The 24084-nt window shown below is 48.7% G+C and overlaps 1 protein-coding gene across 1 annotated transcript in view; it reads right to left on the bottom strand.

The window, feature by feature from the left end:
* DBI (diazepam binding inhibitor, acyl-CoA binding protein) overlaps positions 1–13098 on the bottom strand; it is a 45840-nt gene extending 32742 nt beyond the window's left edge. Inside the window, exon 1 of the mRNA XM_078682393.1 lies at positions 12960–13098. Within this exon, the coding sequence (XP_078538519.1) occupies positions 12960–12968 (9 nt within the window). The 5' untranslated portion in view covers positions 12969–13098. The remainder of the gene's footprint in view (positions 1–12959) is intronic.
* Positions 13099–24084: the final 10986 nt, after the last annotated feature.

Below are 24084 nucleotides of genomic sequence, written 5' to 3'. Positions count from 1 at the left end.
CATTGAGAGGAATAGGCCGGAACGACCGGATTTGCAGGAACGACTGCTGGAAGCGAAGGAAATGGTGGCAAGGGAAACAGAGAGATTGAGATGTTAGGATTATAAGCTATACCTCATAAAGGTCCATGCGGAGCGGGATAAGGTGGGTACGTTGTTGGCAAGGATTGCTGACCCAGTGCCGAGGAGTGGCCCGATTATGTGCATCAGAACCGAAACGGGGGAGGTGGTCCACTCGCCGGCGGCCATTTTGAAGCGTTTTCAGCGGTATTACACGGGCCTGTATGATACTCGGTTGGAGGCGGGTCCCTCGGCCATGAGTGATTATTTAAGCGAGATACAGCTCCCAGTGCTAGACGAGGAGCCGGCAAGGGATCTGGGAGGGCCGATCTCTCTCATGGAGATCCGAGGGGCTATTAAACAGATGGCCAGGAACAAGACGCCGGGGGTGGATGGACTGCCCATTGAGTTTTATGCGAAATACGTGGATGTACTGGCGCCCAGATTGTTGACGTGTACTCGGAGGCGATGACACTGGGGCGCCTTCCCGTTTCCATGAGAGAGGCGCTGGTGGTCCCGCTTTTGAAACCAGGTAGGGATGCACTGGAGGTGACGTCGTATAGACCCCTGTCTATGCTGACAGTAGACTACAAAATCTTGAGTCGCGTGTTGGCTACCAGACTGCTCCCGCATATGACCGGGTTGGTACACGGTGATCAAGCAGGGTTTATCCCTACTAGGAGCACCGCCATTAACACACGCAGATTGATCGGTATATTGCAGGATGCCTTGGGCTCGGACAGCGCATCGGCTGTTTTGTCAGTGGATATCGAGAAAGCCTTTGACAGCCTTGAGTGGTGCTACCTGGATGCGGTGCTGGAGAGGTTCGGACTCGGTGAAGGGTTTGTGCGCTGGACGAAAGTTCTATATTCGTCGGCCACGGCCAGGGTGCGAGTGGGACCACTTATATCATCCGCTTATCCGGTGCGTAGAGGGACTAGGCAGGGCTGCTCGCTTTCTCCCCTTCTGTTTGCTCTTGCGATGGAACCGCTGGCGGCACGGGCCAGGGCGGGGGAGTCCGGTGCGGCGGGACTACTCATTACATCTCCTTATATGCCGACGACCTGTTGCTGTATTTGGAGGACACGGAGGTGGCTTTGCGTGGGGCCATGAGGCTGCTCTCCTTCGGCGAATTGTCGGGGCTTAAAGTGAACTGGGATAAGACCTGTGTTTTCCCGCTGCGAGCGGATGTTCTGCGCCCTGCTCTTGCGGTGAACGTGGTATGGGCGGACAGGTGCTTTACATACCTGGGAGTCCGGATCTACCATGATGCGGTGAGCCTACTGGAGGGAAATGTGGGGCGGTGTATCAGGGGATTGCGTGGCTGCATGTCCTTCTGGGCTACTCTCCCTTTGTCGGTGCAAGGACGGGTGGCATTGTTGAAAATGGTGGCACTCCCTCGACTGTTGTATTATTTCAGGACCCTGCCTATCTGGATCCCGCAGCGGATTTTTCAAGATCTGCGATCAATGATTATTGAGTTCCTTTGGGGGCTGGGCAGACGCAGGGTGGCGTTGCACACCATGATTCGGCCCAAACTTGAGGGGGGGATGGCAGTGCCAGATTTTGAATTATATTATCTGGCGGCCCAACTCCAGATTCTGACACAGAATGTGGCCAGGGAGTTTAGGGGTCCTGACTGGGTCCGGGGGATGGGTATCCAGAGACACGTCCTCTCCTACATTGTTATGCAACAGAGATTGGCATTGCGGGAGCTTACCTTAGAAGAAAGAACCCTCCGACTCTGTTGGAATAGGAGCCTGAAGCGGGTACAGGCAGTGCGACCGTATGCCCCGGAGATTCCCATAGGGATGCTGACGGCTCTACCGCATGGGGAGATTGGTCTCCGCTGGCGGAATGGGAAGAGTTGGGGCTACAGGTGGTGGGCGATCTGTTTGTGGAGGGGGTGTTGGCCCCGTTTGCGGTGCTCCAGGAGCAGTTTGGTCTCCCAGATGGGGATTATCTCCTGCACGCGGCGGTATCTGCGGCAATGCAGAAGCACTGGAGGGGGGGACTGACGGAGCCGAGCACGACCATGGCCTGCCAGTATGTGATGATGGCCGCGGGTACAATCAAGGCGGTGACCTGTCTCCAATCGCGGATGTTGAACGATGGGCTGGAACCGCTCACGGCGCTGAAAGCTAAATGGGAGGACAGTGTGGGCAAGCCTATTCCGGACACAGAGTGGGGCCACATTCTGGCTCCGACATGGAAGGGTAGCAGAAATGCCAGGTTCCAACAAATACATTTCTTCCTCTTGCACAGAGCATATCTGACTCCGGGCAAACTCCACCGGCACTTTAAGGTGCGAGACGCGGCGTGCCCGAGGTGCCTAGCTCGTGAGGTCGAACTGGACCACATGATGTGGGGTTGCCCGAAGCTGGGTACGTATTGGCCCGAGGTGGGTGCCTTTCTGAATGCGGTTACGGATAGGGAAGTGGAATTTGACATGGCGCCATGCCTTCTACTATGGTTTCCCCACACAGCAAAAACGAAAGTCACGAGCAAGTTCATTGATTTGGGGCTTATGCTGGCGCAGAGGGAGATCACCTGGCGTTGGAAAACTAAGGAAGGCCCGGCTGTGGGACGATGGACGAATGAGTTGTTGAAGTGGTCGAGGTGCGAGAGTGTATTGAGATTGCGGCAGGCCACGAAACTGGGGAGGGAGAAGAGCTTAGAGGCGGCTAGAGCTTGGGAAACGATTGTGCAGGCCTTGTGTGATTACTTAACGGTAGAAACGGAGGAGAGACTCTCGGAGACTGAGTTCCAGGAGACTAGTAGCACGAACGTTTGATCAATATTGACGACGCACTGCTATGTCCAACGCACATCATCACCACCCACATCAGCAGCGGTTAGAGGGAGGGAGGGGATAGAGGAGTACGTAGACTGCCCTGTTAGAGCTGAAATGGGGATGGCGCAGAGTATTCACCGGGCGGGTTGTCATGTTGCTGTAGGAGCGGGACTAGGCTCTGTGGACCTACTGAACTTGAGTGTTGTTAGTGTGGTAGGTACGACCCCTCTAGGGGGTATTTGGGGGGGGGGGGGGGGGGGGGGGAGTTGTTGTTGAGGGTACAAAAAAATGCGGAACCAGGACTGTGTTGTTGACCTGACGTCCCTATGTACCAGGCTGGGAGACCTCTCTTGCACATTGATTTCACGCCGCCCTGCCTCCGGGATGTGGGCTGATGGGCTGTGTACTACTTAGGACAAATGTGGTATCTTGTATGAGGACGGGGCTGATGGTTGACATTCCCGATGTTTTGTCTGTAATTCTGCAATAAAAACATATTTTCCAAAAAAATGTAGCCTGTTCCTCGTGTGCTTCTATTACAAGTTACTTTTGTTACATGAAATATAACAATTTTTTTTTTTACATTAAGTATAAACAACCTTTTGGCCAACCAAAACTACGATTCAAGGGCAAAAGTGCAATGTTTCCAGTGGCGGCTCCTCCTTAAGGTGGAAAAGCGTAGCCTCACTGACCAGACCAAAAGAAAAAAATATTTTATTTTCCCCTTGCTCAGCTGGGTAGAGGCAGAGCTGCTCTGCTCACAGAGCAGGGAAGGAGTTGTTTGCCCACATCATGTGTGCTGGGTAGGGGCAGGGCTGCTCGGCTCACAGAGCAGGGGAGAAGTAGTTTGTCCACTACATGTGCGCATGACACTTTGGCAGGCCGGTCAAACAGTCTTGCGCACTTTGTATGTTCCCCAGGTAGGCTGCATTACAGCCTGCATGGAGAACACGCCCAGCCTCCCATTCACTGGCTGAGCACCGATCCTCGGAGCACAGACCAATCACAACACTGCACTGCGAGTGGCTAATCGGGATGCTGGGTGCAGAGGACCAAGCAGAGGAGGCGGCAGAAGATAGGCAATTGTTTATTTTTCATTCCCTCAAAACCCTCACCACACCACCCCTTCCACACCGTTGAATACCAGCCGCCTCTGAATGTTCCTTTCCCTAAAAAGCGTCACCTATGATCTTCTCGGGGAGTTGTTCCTAATACACAGAATTCACATAAAAGGCTCGTATGGCAGTTTCTCCAGCCCAGGTTTGTGAATACTGCTGTAAGCAAGCATAAAGTATGCTAGTTATGGAATATGAATGGTTATTTAAATTAACTTTGAATATCCTTGCTTTTGTCCCTTTAGAATACTTTTCGCTTACATGTCCTTTCTCTACCACCCCCCGCATCTTTGTGAAGACTTGGCTCAGTGGCGCTCCACCCCACACTTTGTTATCTTATGTAAATGTATTCAGCGCAACAGCTACCCGTAGGTTTCCCGGCGCTATAGAACGTCAAAGCAGAGAGGAAGAATGTCAGAGAATGATCTATTGATTAAAGAGCCAAGTCTTTAAGTCCTTGCGAAATTTGTAATAATGTGGTTCTGTGCGCAGCAGAAGTGGCATGGAATTCCAGAGTGCTGGGGCCAAGTATGAAAAGGAACGACCTCCCATCCTGGATTTCTTAATTCTAGGAACTGAAAAATAGTGCTGACGCGCAGAGCGAAGGGATCGTGAAGGGTGGTAGTGATGCACCAACGCTTGAAGATATTGTGGAGCAACTCCAACATTTATCCTATGCATATAGCAGAGCGATTTAAACTTAATGCGGCTTTCCACCCTTAACCAATGAAGATTCCGAAGTGCAGCCGAAACTGACATCCTTGCAGGAAGATTGCAAAGCAGTCTGACGGCCGCATTCTGGACTGTTTGTAATCTGTTCACCATCAATTACAGGTGGACCTTTCAGCTGTAATATAAGCCTACAGACAAGTATAGGAAACGCACTTAAAGATTGGAGTAGACACCAAAAGCACCACACCAGACTGGGAGTGGATAACATTTGAATAGAAGTCCCCAGACTACTCACGACACCTGCTTAGCATGGGCGTAGGAACTGTGGGGGACGCGGGGGATATATCCCCCCAGATTTTAAAGTGGGGGGGGACACGGGGGACAAGCATGGGGAGGGGCGAGGGGACAAAAGAATTTCCCCTCGCCCTTCTGTTATTCACAGGGCCATTAGCGCGCAAAAGCGCTACCTAATGGCCCTGCACTTGACCTGCCTGGAGTCCGAGAGGCCACCCGCCCTCTGCCCTTTGTTATGCTGCAGGAAGGCTCGGCATCCTCAGGGCAGAGAAGGAAAAAAACTCTGATTCTTTTCCTTCATACCCAGAGAAGGCAAGCAGAGTGTCAACTTCTCCTGATCTTCCTCTGGCAGCGTCGCGACCCTCCCCCCCCCCCTCTCTTTCTTTTCCCTCTCTCGTTCCGTCTCTGTCTCCCTCCTAGTTACGTTCTGATTTCAAGAGACAGCTCTTACGTTCTCTCTCTTGCCTCTCCTAGTCTTTATTTGTTTCCTTGTGAAATGGATCCAAAATAGGAAGAACACTTTGGCTGGAAATGTCCTCATTTGCTGATTTTATAATTCCAAAGAAAAACCTCGGAACGGAGAGAAACAATTATGAAATACCTAAATAAAGCGATACAGAGTGGTCAGCAGACAGGCCAGATTGTTATTTACACCCATTAGCACCACTTTACAGAGTTTGCCAGTGAAAGCGCTACTTTCTTTTTTTCTTCTTTCTTTGAACAACATTGTTTTTCCAGGGCGGGGAAGTGCTACATTCCTAAAGGGACTGCAATACCTGGTTGAGTGGAGTAGAAACGTTTCATATGATCGTTTTCAACTGTTTTAATTATTTTAGCGTATAAAATGTGTACTGCGGCTCTCTGTTCGTGGATGTGGTGTTTTTTTAAACCAAACTGCTTACATTTTGAAAGGATATAAGCAATGGACATTGAAACAGGTCCCTTCCTGCCTGGTCCTGTAGCCATGTCCTGAATTTTACAGGAAAAATCACTTACTGATTTCTGAATAATGAGTTTAAAACTGTTAAGGTAACCATGTTGTTCCTGAAAATATTTCACATGCTTTGCTTACTCTTGCATTCCTAATGAGTGTTTGCTTTTTCCAGGGTGTTATTCGTTTTTTTCAGGCAGCATTTTACTCGTCCAATACATAATTTGAATTTAGTCGCAGCACAATTGAGTTGTAGCTTAAGGCAGTGCAAGTTTCTCTCAGTGGGCCACTATGGTGTTCAGTGTGGGAAAGGATGTGGCACTCTGGCCAGAGCTGCTGAATTTGGAACGTGAGCACCATTTTCAGCCTTCATGACCAGTCCACCAGACCACACTCCTGACAGAACTCATTCTGATGCTACACCTTAGAAGGCTTCGCAAGACCTTAGAAGCCCTGGTGTCTTAGCACCCGCAGGTGGACCCTAACGGCGGCAAGTGTGTGTTAACCTTGAAGGCCTGTCCACCACAGTTCACCTCCAGTCTTGCGAGCAGGCATACAAAGAAGCACACCCTAGACACACCATCGACAGTGACTGTCACTGAGGTCACAAGATCCTTGAGGCCAGTCCACCGCACCCATTGGTACCTCCATTGGCCTCTTTCAGCAGTAGTTGTGCAACTCACCAGGGATCAGCAATGAAGGATTTGCATGCACACCAAACTTAGGGGGTAATTATAATGGAGGTGGGACTGCCACGTCACCCAGTCAGTGGCAGTTACACCACCATCGGTGACTGCATTACCGCCAGCCATATTACAATGGCGGGTGGTTCCCTGGCGGTCGGAAAGACCCCCGCCACACATCCAACTGGTGCCTTGAGCCCGCCAGTGCGGCGGAAGGGCTCGTGGTTCCTACAATACTGGTGGTGCCTACCAGCCACCACAGTAGGGATTATGATACCCTTTACCCGCCAGTCTATCCATGGCTGTTCACCCCCCATGGAAAAGTTGGTGGAAAGGGACATTGGGGGCCCGTAGCAGGCCCCTGTCCCTCCAACCCCCAGACATGGAACTCGGTGGGGGGGGGTTTTCTAAGATGCCCCCCTACATATCACTGCACCATGTGGCAGGCACCTCATTGTGCCTGCCACGTAGTGCAGTGTTATATGGAACATGTCCTTTTTAGGTCTTGGCCTGCGTAGGCTGCGCTTGCGCAGTCCCACTGGTGAGAAATTTTGTTTACAGTATGGGGGCTTGAACCTGCCCCTCCTCTCCATTGGCTGGCTTCCTAAACAGAGGCCAGCCATTGGGCGAGAGGGGCGTCTGTCCTTTTAAGCCCCGTCTTTTTGGGATTGAGGGGTGTTTTTTTTTAATTTCTTTCTATTTTCTTTCTCTCCTCTTCCCATTGGCTGGAATTTTACATTCCAGCCAATGGGAAGAGGAGAGAAAGAAAACACGCCCCTCAATCCCAAAAATGACGCTGGGTTCTCCGAGGCATTTCTGCCTCGCCTCGGAGAAATGTGGTGGTGTTTGACTCTTGTGCTCACGGCATCGTGTGAATCTGACGGCTTTTTTTTTTTTAGCTCCCACAGGCTAGGGGTAGCTTCGCTCTACGCTCTCTCTCCCTCTCTCTTAGAGCGGCAGCCACATGAGTTCCACTTATCCAGACAGCCCCGCTCAGCCGCGCAGGCCCATTCCCATACCCCCAGGGCAATGTAGGCATCTCTCCGCTGGCCTCTCAGTTCTTGAGGCGGTTAATGCTAGTCGTCGCGCCAGGTGGGTCGACTCGGCAGGCGATATACAGCCCAGTCCTTCCCTCTCAGGCGCCCGTGCGAGCCCGCAAGACCCCGCTGTCCTCATGGTGGCAGGGGCACTCGCTCACCTCCTCACAGCAGCTCTGCCCCCTACACAAGTCCCAGGCGTATGCAGCGCAGCCCCCCCTGTACATAAGCTCTGCTCGCATCAGCTCAAAGCCGCTGCACGTTACCCCTGCTGGGCCCGATCTCCCCGGTGCCCAAGCCAGCGCAGGGGCCCCCACCCGGTGGCCGCCCCTGCAGCAGGATCTCGCCGCGCAGATGGGTTGCTTAGAATTCACAGGTCACCTTCCCTTCCTCCTCGGGGTCACAGTCGGCCCCGGCAGCCTCACTTCACTGCGGCGGCAGGGTGGGTCGGTCCCTGATCTTGTTTCAGGCCCGCTTTCAGTCCCCACTGCACTCTGACTCCCTCTGCCAGACTCTGTTAGGTCTTCCAGGCTCCGCCATCTTGGGACGCGAAGCTACGGGTGGATCAATTTGGTGGGGCGGATTCCAGGCCACGGAGCACCTTCTAATCGGTTGTGCTGCACTCAGCAACGTTCTGCCCCCGCAGTTCTATGGGGCGAGGGAGGGGGTTCTGGATGTCGCTGGATCAGGCTTGTCGCGAGGAGCTCCGAGGTGAGCTACTCACTCCATCAGCGTCAGGCCACCCTTTCCCCTCCAGACCCCCCCCAACACCACCACTTGTCTTGCCTCTGTTCTCTGCTTGTCATCGTTTTTTCTTGCCTCCTTGTTCTTTGTGCTTGCTCTCCCGCCCCCTCGTTGGTTGTGCTTGCTCTCCTGCCCCCTCGTTGGTTGTGCTTGCTCTCCTGCCCCCTCGTTCATTGGGCTTGCTCTCCTGCCCCGTGGCTGTGCTTTCTCTCCTGCCCCGTGGCTGTGCTTTCTCTCCTGCCCCGTGGCTGTGCTTTCTCTCCTGCCCCGTGGCTGTGCTTTCTCTCCTGCCCCCTGGTTGTGCTTGCTCTCCTGCCCCCTGTTCCCTCGTTGTGAGCGTTTTTTCTGGCCTCTGTCCCCTGTGTGTGTGGCTCTGTGTGTGTGTGGCTCTGTGTGTGTGTGGCTCTGTGTGTGTGTGGCTCTGTGTGTGTGTGGCTCTGTGTGTGTGTGGCTCTGTGTGTGTGTGGCTGTGTATGTGTGGCTGTGTATGTGTGCCTCTGTCTGTCTGTGCCTCTGTCTGTCTGTGCCTCTGTCTGTCTGTGCCTCTGTCTGTCTGTGCCTCTGTCTGTCTGTGCCTCTGTCTGTCTGTGCCTCTGTCTGTCTGTGCCTCTGTCTGTCTGTGCCTCTGTCTGTCTGTCTGTGTGTGTGGCTCTGTCTGTCTGTGTGTGTGTGGCTAGCTTTTTTTGTAGGTGGCTCTATGTGTGGGTGGCTGTGTGTGTGTGTGGGTGGCTCTGTGTGTGTGGGTGGCTCTGTGTGTGTGTGGGTGGCTCTGTGTGTGTGTGGGTGGCTCTGTGTGTGTGTGGGTGTCTCTGTGTGGGTGGCTCTATGTGAATGACTCGGTGTAGGTGGCTCTGTATGTGTGTGGGTGGCTTTGTGTGTGGTTCTGTGTGGGTGCAAATGCAATAGGTCTCGCATTTGCGAGCGATTAAGCTCTTGGCATTGTAAATGACAATGCCATTTATTTATGTTTTAAAAACAAAAACATAAATAAAAATAATGTCATGAGCAATGCCAATAGCTCTAACTTTAAGAATGCAGAGACCATTGCATTGTAAATGCTTGTTTACATTGCGGCAGATGATGCAGCCAGCAGTACCTGCTACAATGTAAAAGATAGGCACTTGCGAATGCCATAGTGGTGGTCGCATTGTAATGCCTATCGTGAGGCCACCACCTTGAAGGCCAGCTGTCCCATTCCCCGATTCGATGGCGGACGGACTGAAGTCCGCCTGCCATCGTAGTCAGCCCCTAAGTTTGCAAACTTCATGGTCTCTGCTTCATGCACAAACACTTTTAACATGTGCAGCCTGCTTTCGGGCCACTGGAGTTAAGCAGCAATGGAGGCCAAAAAGATGTTGCAGTGTTGACTAAATTATGCAACAATAAAAAGGCTGCAGCGTAATGCAGTGCATTTTATGATACTTTATTATTTTGACATATTTATACATACTAACAGCCTCTGCAAAGCTTTTGCCTCATTAGTAACTGTATAACATACAAATGCAGCAGTGGGAAAGGTGACCAGTCAACCTTTGCAATGGGCCCTACACTTCACAGCAACATAAGTCACATTTCTCTTAGTAATTTTTGATCCGTTTGAGCAACAAAACTGTTTTGGGTGAAATTGTTAGATTATGCAGCAGATGATGTATTATGTGGCAAATATGATACAGCCATAGTTAAGTGGAAAATATTTTTCCACTTAACTTAATTTTGCCCCAGCATTGTAGTTGATCAATTTGCAAGTTCCCCAAACCCAAAAGTCAGGTTTGGGCACAATTAGCATTTTAAAAGCAGTCCTACAACACAGGGCTACTTGTAAACTGACCTCAGGCTTCAGCAGTGTGTAGTAACTGACTCCACGCAGATAGATGAGTTTCATGAGGATTTATTGAAGTTAAGAGGGAGATCAGAAGTACACTAGTATTCAGCCCCATCAGGAGCAGCCAGCAAGGCGCCCAGCCCTTCTCCAACTGTGTGATTCATACATCAACATTCTAAGTGACATCATCTTAAGAGTGTTCCACTGGTGAAGCAGTGGAAGACATGTAAAGCATAATAACCAAGATACTACATATCCTCCTTTCTTCCAAAGAAAACAAAAGAGAAGAAAGTATAATCAGATGTATAAGCTAGTAGGAAGAACTAGAGAGGAGAGTGACATAATCTTAAGAGTGTTCCACTGGTGAAACAGTGGAAGACATGTAAAACATAACCAAGATGCTACATATCCTCCTTTCTTCCAAAGAATACTACACAGTGCACACATGCAAACACAGAAAGGGCTCCTGGCCTCAAAACTGCCATGCCCTATTATATTCTAGGGACTTAAAGGTAGTTCTAATCCCCCTGCCCTATTATGTACTAGGGCCTTATAGGAGAGGTCATGCCAATCATAGGGGTACCCCAACCCATAGTGCACGCTAGTGTATGTAGGTGTTTTCACAGTATCTTTAGGTGTCTCTTTAGGAATAGCACTGGCCCTGTAGAGGCCAGGGTCAGGTACCACCAGTACCAGTCAGCAAAACGTTGGGGAGTGCCCAGGGCAGAGGATGGCTTTGCACCACTAAAGAAGCACAAACTCAGAATTTAAAACATAACACCATGGTTGTGGGGTTCTCTTTAATAATCAGAATTGATTTCTATCCTAATGAACCCATTTTCCAACATTAGGATAAGGAAAGACTGGGGAAAAATCATAACGTTCTAATCTATACCTTGAAGTTTTCATTCAGCTCTTTGATGATGGTTAATAGCTCACTGTTCTAGGTTAGGATTTTAACTTATAAACTGCAAATACCAAAAGAATCTTTCAGACAAAAGCAGTAACTCACTAACCTATTTACATGATATGCATGTTGTGATCTGCGTGGTACACGTTCTTTGCTGCAGGCATATTACACCACTTTGGCTACCTTACCAAGAGTCAAAACTTCCACTAGACAAACCTCCGATCTCTCTCAATAAAGGTTATTAATCACCAAAGTTATCTTCACATTTTTATTGTTGCCTGAAAATTTCTGGATACCAGGAATGCAGCAGCAGGTATTTTTCAAACCATAATGCACTTGCAAACACGATGTCCACACCCTAAGTCCACGACCTTTGTTTGCTTGGTGCATGAAGATGCAGGATTCATATACATGTTTTTTTAACATTTGGTCTGATTACTATATGAAATAACAAAGAAGCATACATGCAAACTGTGACAACATGCCTGCTTTTCTCAAAATTTCACTTCGAAAGTCTGCGATTGTATTTGTTTAACGGGCGGTGATTTGTATAAGGTCACTGGGAAGTCCACAAGGTTGTCCCTGTCCCCCCCAGAATTTTAGTGTCTCCTACGCCCCTGCTGCTTAGGGTTGTCAAAAACTGGCAGAGACAAGAATACAAAAACATAAAAATGTGTTGTTACACTAAGTGTTACGCAGTCTCATTGTACTGACTTACAACTTGCATAAATACAATATAAAGTACGCAAGAGTGAGCTACACATAACATCTTTGTAAATCAGGTCCCATGAGCGGGGGAAGCAATGAGAAATTACCCGATTGTAGAATATGTGATCGATCCGTGTGCATAATAACTGGTATCCTGAAATGCTATTGCATGAGGGAGAACGTTTAACTGTTTTGGCGTTCAGAAAGGCCACATGTAAGCAACAACCAAACTTGCCAAAAAAATATTTATCTTACACACCAACGAGAGCAAGAACTTACAATTTTGGTGAAGGACGCAAACGTTCACAAAGTTATACAACAAACTACTTTTTTGCCAATTAAGTTTGGTCTGAGCAAGGAGATTAACAGCAGAACTACGCTAAATCACGGACTACAATAAAAGTAATAATGGCATATAAACTAATAAGAAAAAAGTTGAAGGTTGGCTGACGAGTATTTTAGGGTTTAGAACGATGAATAGCGGGTCTGCTTCACGTATTTCCCCATTAGCCTTTAACGTTTACATCTTCAGTTTATTATTCGTTTAAGGTGTTAACTCTTCTAATACCCCACCCCCCTCTAAACACTATTCGTATTCACTGCTCAGATTGCATGACTCATCCCCAGGCTTAGCAAACATGCTTATTCCCATTCTAAGCAATTAAAAGAAGGCGGTGTGCTATTCTTCAAACCCAGGAGGGGAAATGTCAGTTTAACATTTCTCTAGCAGCTTTAAAACGATAATCATTTCAGCGCACATTTCTTCACAAGCATCAGCACGAACTGCAGAATAAAGGTTGTCAAATCCTGGCTGGGTTTCTTTGTCTCTCTCGCTCTATTGTGTCCATTGCGTTTTTTTTTATTCGGTGCCTACATACTCCTTTTCCAAGACCTTCCCTGACTGAACATCTCAAAACATGATCAAATGAAATATACGCAAACACACACTGTTCAATTAAACGTTTTAATTCGCGGAATTGCATTACTGAAAACCGCTTACAACGTACAGCGTGCTAACATGAGTAGCAATAAATTCCGTAAATCCCCATACTAGAACACTGCCTCCCTGCCAAAAATATATATAAATGTCATTCATATTAATATAGCGAAGTGGTATGCCCCTCGCCTCCCAACACAAATCATGGAACCCTTAACCCTTGCAGAAGTTTGGAATTGGGTGTTCCCTGAGTACCTGAGACATGGTAGCTGTTTAGCTGCTGACAGGTGCCGTGAAGCCTTCAGTGAATAGATACGAATGAAATCGAGCAGCTGCCGAATAAAGAACAAGACCCAGGAAGGTGGGGTGGGGGGAAGGGGCAAAGAGCATAGGGCGTAGCCAAAAACGCCATCGAGACCACGCCCCCGATAGATACTAAAAAGAGACTGACTGTACTGCCTCTGTACCTTTTGCGACAAGTGTTCCCAATCAACTACAGAGGATTGTATGTGTAAGAGAAAAGACATTTGTAAAAATACTTTTGAAAAAATAAGAGTGCGCATTTAACTGCATACAACACGTTATTTCTACAATATAATCAAATTAGCATTATGTATATTATGTTCCATATTTATTAAACGCTGGGTTGAAGTACATGTTAAATAACATAAACAGGTAGTGTTATCACTCAGATAATGAAAATAATGATGATCCTAATCTGCAATTGGGCGTCGCTTATCACTTACCCATCATGTTTTCCGCTCGGCAATGGCGGAAATCTTTCAAGCAACTGTGGCCCACGGCGTGCACAAGTCCTTTTTCAGTTTTTGAGCAGCGTGATCGAATGATCTAGTCACGTGGGTAATTGAGCGGGAGGAAAGGCGGCTGCAGGCCACAGTCTCGAGCTGCTTGCGCAATTATTGTCCGAGGCGAGGGTTGGACCCATCGGTCTCAGACAGCATCTTTGGAGCTTCCTGTGTGATTGGCAGAAAACGCATGCTCACCAGCCAGATTCTCTGCAGTGCGTCACTTTTATTCGGCACTGTCAGCATCGTTTGTGCCAGCTTTTTGAGCCGACATTCTAAGTTTTCACACTGTCTGTTTTCAAGACCAGGAGATTGTGCATTTTGGAAAGGACAAGGTTAAATAAGCGTTGAAGGTCAGCGAGACAGTAATATTTTGTTTCCCAAATTAAATGATTTTACATCACATAGGAACAAGCATTGACAGAGCTGATACTTGTTCCATTGTATTCAGTGATTTAATTGGAAAAATAAAAGTGCAGGTACTCTGTAGCAGAGTACTTGCTTGTTTCTGAGAAGTGCTGGTACTCTCCAATTAAAAGTATTACGTCTCTCTTGAAAGTGCTGCTACTCTCCATCTCAAAATAAACAAGCATTTACAATGCAATGGTTTCGCCTTTGGAAAAGTTAGAGCTATTGGCATTGTAAATGACAAAATTTGTATTTATGTGTTGGTTTTGAAAACAGATAAATAAATGGCATTGCCATTTACATTGCCATTAGGTTAATCTCTGCAGCCACTCTGCACTCCCTAGCATTCTGCAGTCACTCTGCACTCCCTAGCACTCCCTAGCAGTCTCTCTGCAGTCCCTAGCACTCACTAGTCACTCTGCATTCTCTAGCACTCCCTAGCACTCCCTAGTCACTCTGCACTCTCTAGCACTCCCTAGTCACTCTGCACTCTCTAGCACTCCCTAGCACTCACTAGTCACTCTGCACTCTCTAGCACTCCGCACTCTCTAGCACTCACTAGTCACTCTGCACTCTCTAGCACTCACTAGTCACTCTGCACTCTCTAGCACTCCCTAGTCACTCTGCACTCTCTAGCACTCCCTAGGCACTCTGCACTCTCTAGCACTCCCTAGGCACTCTCTAGCACTCCATAGCACTGCAGCCAGCCTTCCTGCCCCAGACTGATATCCACTGAAGCGACGAGGAGGTCCGGGCACTCCCTGGGACGCTCCGTGCCAGGGGCTGAGGGTGGCGATTAGCGAACGTGCATTCCACCGGAAATCTTTGAAATAAATCCAGTTTAAAGAAAACGGAGGGTCGGTGGCAGTCAGAACAGAAATTCTATTAAAAAAATATATAACCTGCAACCCACGGGCTGGTCCAAGCTACGAGGGGAGATACGCAGCAGCGCGCGTCACCCGAAATAAACCCACGCAGAGAATAAAGTATCTAAGAGAAGAACTGGGCAAAAGCAAGACAAGCTGGTTAAATACAGTAAGACTTGTGCCAATCGGAGGTTTGAAGCCTGGCAACAATGTGATGCAGCCTAGATGAACAAGGCTTTGAGGCGCCTTCGGACCCGGGAGAGCAGGTGGGAAGCCGGGCACAGCGCTCGAGCCACATCCGGGGAGCCCGACTGGCAGGTCGGTGCCGGGGCTAAGGGGCGTGTGCACTGCCGCGGAGCCGGTGGGGCGGGCCAGATGTCACCTTGAGGGTCCGCTCCGATAGAAGACAAGCGAAAGGACACCGAGAAAACTTTCAGGGAGCCGAGCCTTCCAGCTGGCAAGACGAGCAATTCATTCCAACCTCCCCTGTCTGTCTCCCTCTCGTGGCCTCCTCCTCTCCCCTTCTTTCTGCCCTCCTCCTTCCTTCTTTTCCTCCCCTGCACTGCCCTGCCGCCCCCTTTCTGCCCTCTCTACTCCTCTACCCTCCCTGCCTCCTCCCCTTTTTTTCTCCTCTGCCCGCCCATCCTTCACAACATGATACAATCTACTTTATTGGCACGACAAGTCAGACAAGTATTGCCAAAGTAAATACATGACAGACCCCCGCCCTCTCGTCTTTCCCGCCCACGCCCCCGGCGTCTACGTCATGAATATACACATATATACATCCATAGAGCTATACAGTATGTTGACGCCGCCTGCTGCTTTGCCTGCTATTGGCCCGGGTGGCGGTGACGTGAAACACCCCATGCCCTTCGTTGCCGCACAGCGTTCAGTTTCTGCATCATGGCTCTGTTGTGTTATTTATTTTATTTTATTTTTTTTCTTCGCATTTCAGGTCATTTGTATGTTGCAGGTGAAAATGCTGGCAGGGTTCACGCAGGCGAAACCAAAAAACACACGTTAGGAAAATGAGCTCTCAGAAAGCAGCGAAAAAATGTAGAGCTAGCGTTAAGACCCATTACACCACTTCCCGATCAGTCTTCTCGAAGAGAGAGGGGGGTTGGGGGAGGGAGGGGGAGAGGCGCCAGAGAGGTCTGGAGAAGTAGGAGGAATTAGCACGTCCCATTAGCCTCCGTCTAACCATGTTAAAAATCGGTTGTCTCCAGTCTGAGGAGCCGAATAATTTTTATTTGCGGGCAGGCGTCCCCGTGTGCCAGAGCCCTGCATGAACACCCCCCACGCCATGTGCAGCGGAAGGAGGCCGCCCCCTCCCTCGGCGCTCGGGGAAAGGAGGTCAGTGCAATTAAACAAGAGTATTGAATTTGGCTGGGGGCTGGAGTAAGCAGATGACCGCTGCTTCTTTAGACCCGCCCCCGTCATTCAAGTAACCTCCGAGGCATCCCCTTGTAACGCTCTCCTCCCAGCCCGTCTCTGACTCACCCCGGAGGGGGGAGGTGGGGGTGATCGTGCCCGGAGACAAACTGAGGAGATTAATCACCATCATTAGAGCAGCGGCCCCCGAAGTGAGCCCCCGCCCGATCGATAAACACGGCGAGGTACATACATACAAGCATCTCTGTAGGTAGATACTGTCAGTGATACCACGCATTCGTCCCCCTAATGGGGGAGTTTTACTCATGGTTCTGGCAGGATGCTCGTGCTTCTGCACCTACCCCTTCCAGCGGCTGCCTTACATTGACGGTGTTCGGCCTTCTATAAGTATGCCGCAAATCTCGTGGCGCCGGGTGTGGTGTGCTCCATTTCCGGGATCGGGAAGTGGTGAGCAGTGTTCAGTGCGAGTGCAGAGTGGCTGCGGCAAGTCGTGAAGGAGACGCTGCGCATGCGCAGTATCGTTCCATCAAATGAAAAAATTAAAGAATGACTGACTGACTGACTGCCTGCCTCTATACCGGGTGAAGGAAAAACGCCGGACTAATGTGCCTTAATAAAGAAGGTATCTGACTGAACACATAACCCCACAAGACGGGTATACTCCATAGGAGAATCCTGGTGCGGAGCAGTGGGGCCATAGGGGTCAATCAAGCCTGGACTTCCTCGGCCGGCCGCCAAATGGCAAAAAAAAACCTCAACCAGCCAAAAAAAAAGCCCCGCCCACCGCCGCATGACGTGGGCAAAAGAGAAAAATTCTCCTCCGAATCTGGTCCGGCCTTGACGGACAGATCCGGCACCCAATGGCTAGCCTCCATTTATGGAGCTAGCCAATGGGAGCCGGGGGACGTTCCCGAAGCACTTATAGTTAACAAAGGATTTCGCCTGCGCCGAAAAGCTGCGCAGAGCGCAGCCTTCGGCAGGCGAAACCCAAAAAGTGCTGGTACTCTGTACCGGCCCATTTAACCCGTTTACCGTGGCGAACATTCCGCCGTGGTGCTGTTGTTCTATTAGGTGGGTGGGGCTGCGTTGGCCAACGGTTGTGCACAGCACCAGGGAGGTAGTGCCGACGCGAGCACGGAACGGGTTAAAGCACTGATTGTATTTACTTTCATGAATTCCAACATGTGTTCGTGTTTCACAATTTTTTTTGTCCTCATAACACCTTATGCCTACAGAATCCAATATCAACATCCAATAACTGGGAACACACAAAATAACGGGTGGTTCCTCCATAATGGCGGAGGAGCACTGCCACCGCTAAAAGACAAAAAATAAAATGATAATAAAAGCAGTTTATCATTTTATTTTTGCCTGTCTGACCGCTGATGACACAAGTCTTTAGCGGGATGGGCCAGGCAATTCTGTGTAACAGGCATGGCAGGACGAGGAGTGATGCAGACTTTTAAGTGCGCATGTGAGTTTGACCGGCCGCACAGACATGCATATTTAGGTTTCTCCAACTCAGCTGTGTTATGCACAGGGTTGGAGATACGTCACAGGCCACCAGGCACTGTCTGAGTGACAAACCAGACTGCTCAGATCAATCCTCGCGCATCTCTCATGCAGAGAGAAATGCCTGGATGAGCCTGCGCAGAATGCAGCTGGAGTCGATCAGCAGAGAGGAGCAAGGCGGTAGCCGTCGTAGCGGTAGGTAAGTTCAATTTTAAAACTTTTAATTATGTCTTCCATTTTGATTATTTTCTTTCCCCTGCCTCACCACTAAGCAATACGAGCAGCCGCCTCTGCGAAATAACAACCACATGAAATACCATTTGGCCTATCAGCATTTCCTTCATTACTTTTGAGGAATCTAGTTCTCTCACCCACAAGCCTTGGCTGATGGCCATGACCTGTTGAGAAGGTCATAGTATAACCATCACACTGTTTACCTAGTCTCAGCTTTTGCCAGAATTCATAGGGTTCCCAAGAAGCTCTGATTTTGGATTATATTGGCCCTGACAGGCTATAGTACGGAACATCTTAGATTGATCTTGTCATACCACAACTTGACAGGAAGCTTAGGTCTGATTCTTTTGAAAGATTTTGGTAACCCAAATTTAACATTATTATTATTATTAGGAGTTTTATATAGCGCTGGCCAGACCCGAGGGTATCGGAGCACTTCACAACAGATTTAAAGCAGAAATCACATAAAAAAGGCAAAGGTTAACGTAAAAGTTCGACGGAACTCATTGAGTTTTGCGTCCTTGAGGAAGGGAGGTCCTGAGAAAGCATCGATGAGTGCACACTGTCCTGGGTTAAACCTCTTTCCAGGGGGAGGAAACGAGGAGGGGGTAGGGGAGCGGGGATGAGGTAGATAGGAGTGTAACAATGTCAAGGGGTTGTAAAGTGCAGTAAGAGGTAGGTTGTGGTGTAACATTGTCAAGTGACAGCGGACTTACGGTTTGTGCGTTTCATTGGCGATTCTCGTTTCGGGAAGGCACGGTTGAGGTAGAGGTCTTTTAGGAGACTTTTGAATTTTATAAAGGAAGGGATAGTCCTGATATTGACTGGGATGGAGTTCAAGATTTTGGATGCGTTTCCAGTGAAGGATCGTGTAGCAGATTTTTGTTTGCGTGTTTTCATCAGGATGAGTAAGAGGGTGTTGGAGCTCCTGAGATTTCTTGTCTAGCCAGCATTCTTGAGTTTGGAGGCCAGATACTACAATTCAGAGGGGGACCCCACATCAATCTTAGGCAGGTAGACGGGGAAGAAAGAGCATCAATTGCGGGAAGGGTACCTGCCCGGTAAATTTAGAAGAAGCGGCCTCGGAGAGGTCCTCTGTATTTATGTAAGAAAGCCTGAACCCAAGCAAATTACGTCACAAATACTAATTTCTTTTCATTTATCAAAATTTATTTTTTTCTTTTTTTTCCCATATATGTATATTTGTGATTCTTATTCGTTATAAAAAAATAGACATAATTATAAAGTTGATCTATGCCATAATAAATAAACACAATGTCATAAATAGGCAGTGGTTCAAATTCCGCTCTAACATTTCATCCACACTCATACAACAATCATTCACACATCTAACAGCACCAAGCGATGATGGTTTTAGATGATATTGGGACCGATGGTCTAGTGTCCGGGTTGGTTCAGTAAGTTCCTGGGTGGGAACAGATGCCAACGCGCGTTTCGGTGTGAGGCCCCGTCCGGGGCTACACCTTCATCAGGGCACGGTAGGAGGAAGGAAGAGGAACCACAAACAGGCAAAGATTCTGTGTGAGAAACATTAAAAACAAATATTAGATGGACATACTTGCAAGGGTTCGAGGCACAAACTAACACAGGCTTACATTTTTGTATAGGTAATGACATCCAGTTTGTTTTTGGTCGAAGCTAGGCCTACACTTAACACACGGACATTATTGACAATGAAGGAGTGACATGTGGATTTATAGAAGGGGAAGATCAAAACACACAAAATTGAGGATCGGCTGAATGTGTAAATGGCATACCGGTTGGTATCACTGGGGAAAAATAGAAGCACAAATGGTTATTAGTTTTACCTTTTAATCACAGGTAGTACAGCCTCTCTGTTAAGGCGTGTGTTAGTTTCAGCTTGCACCGGAATGTTTACAACATATCCCAGGGACGTGTCTATGAGAAATTAATATGAGGAGAGCTCAATGTGGGCATCAGCGTTCCCAAAGTATTTAAGGTTTCTATTTAATTGGAGGCCAGATAGTCCGGTTTCCCTGTGTGCAGGGGTTTGTGCGTGAGGCAGGCAGTTCTGATGCTGGCACGCTTTTTGACTGGGAGCCATTTTAGTTCTCTGAGTGCGGGAGATAAGTGGTTGTATTTCTTGACCCCGGATAACATTCTAGCAGCTGCATTGAGGGTTGTTTTGAGTGGCGCTAGGTGAGATTGAGCTGTACCAGTGAGGACAGCGTTCCCGTAGTCGAGTCTAGATAGCACTAGTGATTGCGTGGCTTGTTCCTTGGGCGGTATGAAGGGCTTAATTTTGTTGAGAAGCTTTAGATTGAGGAAGGCACTCTTCGTGGAGATCTTAATGTGGTCGGTCATGTTCAGTTTTGCGTCAAGGGTCATTCCTAGAGATTTTTCCTAGTTAGCCAGGTGAGATTGCCATTGAGAGCATCGATTGATTTCAGCCACTCTGCGATTTGGGGGTTTTCCTCTTTGTTGGAGATGAGGAGAATTTCGATTTTGTCTTGATTGAGTTTAAGGTGGTTTGTTGCTAGCCGATGTTGAATTTCTTTGAGATTGTTGTTGAGTCTTAGAATGTCGTTAATGGAGGAGGCTTCCAAGTAGATCTGGGTGTCATCTGCATATAGGTGAAAAGGGATGTTGGCTTCTTTGAGAAGGTTGGTGAGGGGTTCCATGTATATGTTGAACAATTGAGGGTAGAGCACAGAGCCTTGGGGGACACCTCTGTTGACTGGGTGTAGGTCGGACGTGAAGGTTTCGATTTTTATCCTTTGGGAGCGGTTGTGTAAGAAGGAGGAGAACCATTCTAGGACCACCTCATCCGCACCTACTCTGTCCTGAAGAGCCTTGATGAGTAGATTGTGATCCACCGTGTCAAAGGCTGCCGATAGGTTAAGGAGGATGAGTAGGCAGCATTTGTCAGCATCGAGGGATTTGTGGATGTCATCCACGATGTTAAGGATCGCTGTTTCAGTGCTACAGCCTTTTCTAAAGCCCGATTGGTGGTGATCTAGCAGGTTGATGTTGTCTACGTGCTGCCTCAGTTGTTTGAGAACTCACTTTTCAAGGATTTTGGATAGGAAGAAAGGGTTTGAAACAGGTCTGAAGTTGTTCAGCTCGGTGTTGTCTAGGCCTGGCTTTTTCAATAGTGGCGTGACTTGACTGACTTTAAGGCATTCTGGCATGCTGCCACTTTTCAAGGCGCAGTTTATGATTTCGCTCCGGAGTGGGGTGAGTGATAATTTCAGCTTTTTGGACATTTGGGAGGGTATAGGGTCGAGGGAGTGGGATGCGGGCTTGGAGGAGGAGATTAGTTTAAGAATCTCAGCTTCAGGTACAAGGTCGATGGATTTCCAGGTTTTCGAGGGGGGCTTGCTCGTGGTGGTTTAGATTGTTGGGGTTGGGTTTTTGCATGAGGGGTTAAGGTTGGTGTCAAGAGAGAGTTCAATTTTGGTGATTTTGTTGTTGAAGAAGTTGGCGAAGTTGTCACACAGGTCTTTGGATGCCTGGACTGGGGTTGCAGAGGTCTTGGAAGTCTGTTGCCTGATGATGTTAAAGAGTTCTTTGGGCCTGTTTTTCGCGTTGTCAAGTGCGGTGCAGAAAAAGGTTTTTGTTCATTGTTGATATATTTTTTGTAATTCCTTCGGGTTGCTTTGAGTTGCTCGTAGAGACTTGTAGAGGGATTGTGTCTCCATAAACGTTCTGTAGCTCTAAGTTGTCTCCTTTCAGCGTTAATATCCTTGTTGAACCAGGATCTGGAAGGAATATTCATGTTTTTTTTCAGTTTCAGAGGGGCAAGTTGGTCTAAAATGGACGCCATGGTTGTGTTGTAGTGGGATGTGAGTTCTGTTGTGGAGAGACCGTTAAGGGAGTTGGGCAGGAGCGTGCTTATTTTTTCTTCTAGGTCGACCATGTTGATCTGAGATAGGTTTCTCGTCCACGTGGGAGGATTGTGGATAGGAGGTTGATACATGATCCGTTGCGTGATGTGGAATAGAATTAGGTGGTGATCTGACCAGTCAACTGGTAGGATATGATCTATTGTGATTGCTTCATGTTGGGCGATGATGGCATCCAGGATTGCCCCTTTGTTGTGTGTAACTTCTGAGCAGTGCTGGGTAAGGTTGTTGGTTTGTAGTAGCTCGTTCAGGTTTTGTATAGGTGGGCTGTTTTTATCATTCCAATGCAAGTTGAGGTCACCCAGAATTAGGTTGTTATTGTCTCGGAGTGCGCAGTGTGCAATCAGGTCTGACATGTTCAGTGAACGTGGGGGTGTTGCCTGGGGGATGGTATAAGAGATGACATTGTAATATTTTGTTGTTGCTTGTGTTGATGTTGGCGGTTAGACATTCATAGGTGTTGTAGTTGAAGGTATCTATTTGGGTCACAGACAGGTTGTTGTTGTGAACGATTGCTAAGCCCCCACCTCTTTGGTCTTTTCGGTCTTTGTTGATGATTGAGAAGCCTGGGGGTACGAGGGTGTCCAAGATTGGAGTCAAGCACTCATTAAACCAGGTCTCAGTATGAAGGCTATGTCTATATCATGGGTGAGGATGGATTCTGCAAGCTCTGTGGCATGTTTGGTGGCTGATCTGCAGTTTATGAGCATGCAGTTAGTAGGTGGTGTCTCTGTTATTGTTTTTTTCTTTAAGGCTGCAGTGTGGATGTTGATGAAGGAGGCTGGGGGTCTACGAGGTTTCTGAGTGGAGTGCTCTCTTCTGAATCCAGTGATTACCTGAATCATGGATTGAGGAATGGAAGCAGCGGGGTGTCGTACGAGGAGGCCAGATCAGCCGCTTCATCCGAGGATATAGCCTCCGTAGTTCTTTTGGGCTTCAGTGTATGACTTGAGGGGGAGGGGGAGGTCCCACTGGGTCACGTAGCCTTGACGTGCCTTTGGTGTAGGGTTAGAGAGAGTGGGAGTACCGTGGTGGTTTTTGGACGGATTGCGAAGCGTAGCAAGGCTGTTTAGTATATCATTGAAACCCTGTGTTATAATAGCTAATTAGCTTTCAAGCAGGGAGAGCCGGCGCCCGTCTCATCTTGGGTTAGGGTGGGTGAATTCTGGGCGGGGTCTTCCTGGAGGGGCGAATGCCTGACAATGTTGTGGTGCCTTCTGGTAGTTCTTGCGTTATCAGTGAGGGCTTTGGGGAGGGTCGTGGGCGTGGGGTGCGGGGGGTCGTGATGTGGCAGCTGCTTTTGCGAGTGGGTATAGGAGGGTGGTTGGAAGTCTTCGCTTGAACTGTGAGGGCGGACGGTGTTGCTGGAGGAGTGTTATGAGCAGGGAGCTGTTTGCGGGGACGAGCCGGTGGGGGCATGGGGGTCTTGTTCTTGGTGCCAGAGGTGCTGGTGGTGATACGGGTAGGAGAACGGGGGTTTATGATATCTGGCGCAGGAGTGGTGTGGGTGTTCTTCTGGGGGGTTTGGATGTCAGGGTGGGTGGGTGGGAGGGTTGGGTGGGGGAGATGAGTATGAGCGGAGGCAATCCTAAGTGAGGGGAAGAGGAAATCAAATGCCTCAAGGTTGTCGTTATTGGCTTAGATCAGGACTGTGCCGTTGGAATAGATGGTCGCAGAGGTGTTCCCCCTTCTCATCGAGCGGTTACAGATAGGGAATGAAAGTTTGCAGCTATGGGGTGTATTCGTAGTTTTGGTAATGTGGAGTTGTGATCTGAGGGTGGAGATCCACTTTTCGGGTCTTTCCGTGTGAAAGATGAGGTCCATTTTTACTTGGCCTTTATAAGAGCAGTGATATATGTCCGCAAATAGTGATTCGGGGTATTGCCTGATCAGTTTATGTTTGAGGTTTTTTCTCGTTTTGGGTGAGAGGTTGGGGGAGACTAATCGAGAAGGAGTTTGGGCCGTGCGGTTTAACGTAGCTCGACGTGAGGGGGTTGGCGTAGGTTGGTGTGATAGAAGGCATTTTGACTAAGCTGGGGAGGGGTTGGTTCCTTTAGGGATTGGTGTGCTACACTAACACAGGGGTCATGTGGGTTGGGGGTGGCCTTGGCTGGTAGGGAGGTGGTAGGCTCTGTGCTGTAGGGACCGTTGTAACTTATTCTAGACGAGGCCGGCAGGAACAGGGTGTATAAGGAGTGTTTAGTGTGAAAGGGGACTCACCGGAGCAATCTGATCCTTGGTGAGAAGAACTCCTTCTGTGTGGCCAGCTTGG

Source organism: Lissotriton helveticus, chromosome 3_1 (assembly GCF_964261635.1).
Source record: "Lissotriton helveticus chromosome 3_1, aLisHel1.1, whole genome shotgun sequence".
NCBI lineage: Eukaryota > Metazoa > Chordata > Amphibia > Caudata > Salamandridae > Lissotriton > Lissotriton helveticus.
The sequence above is the reverse complement of the archived record's forward strand: the minus strand, read 5'-3'. Positions and strand labels throughout refer to the sequence as shown.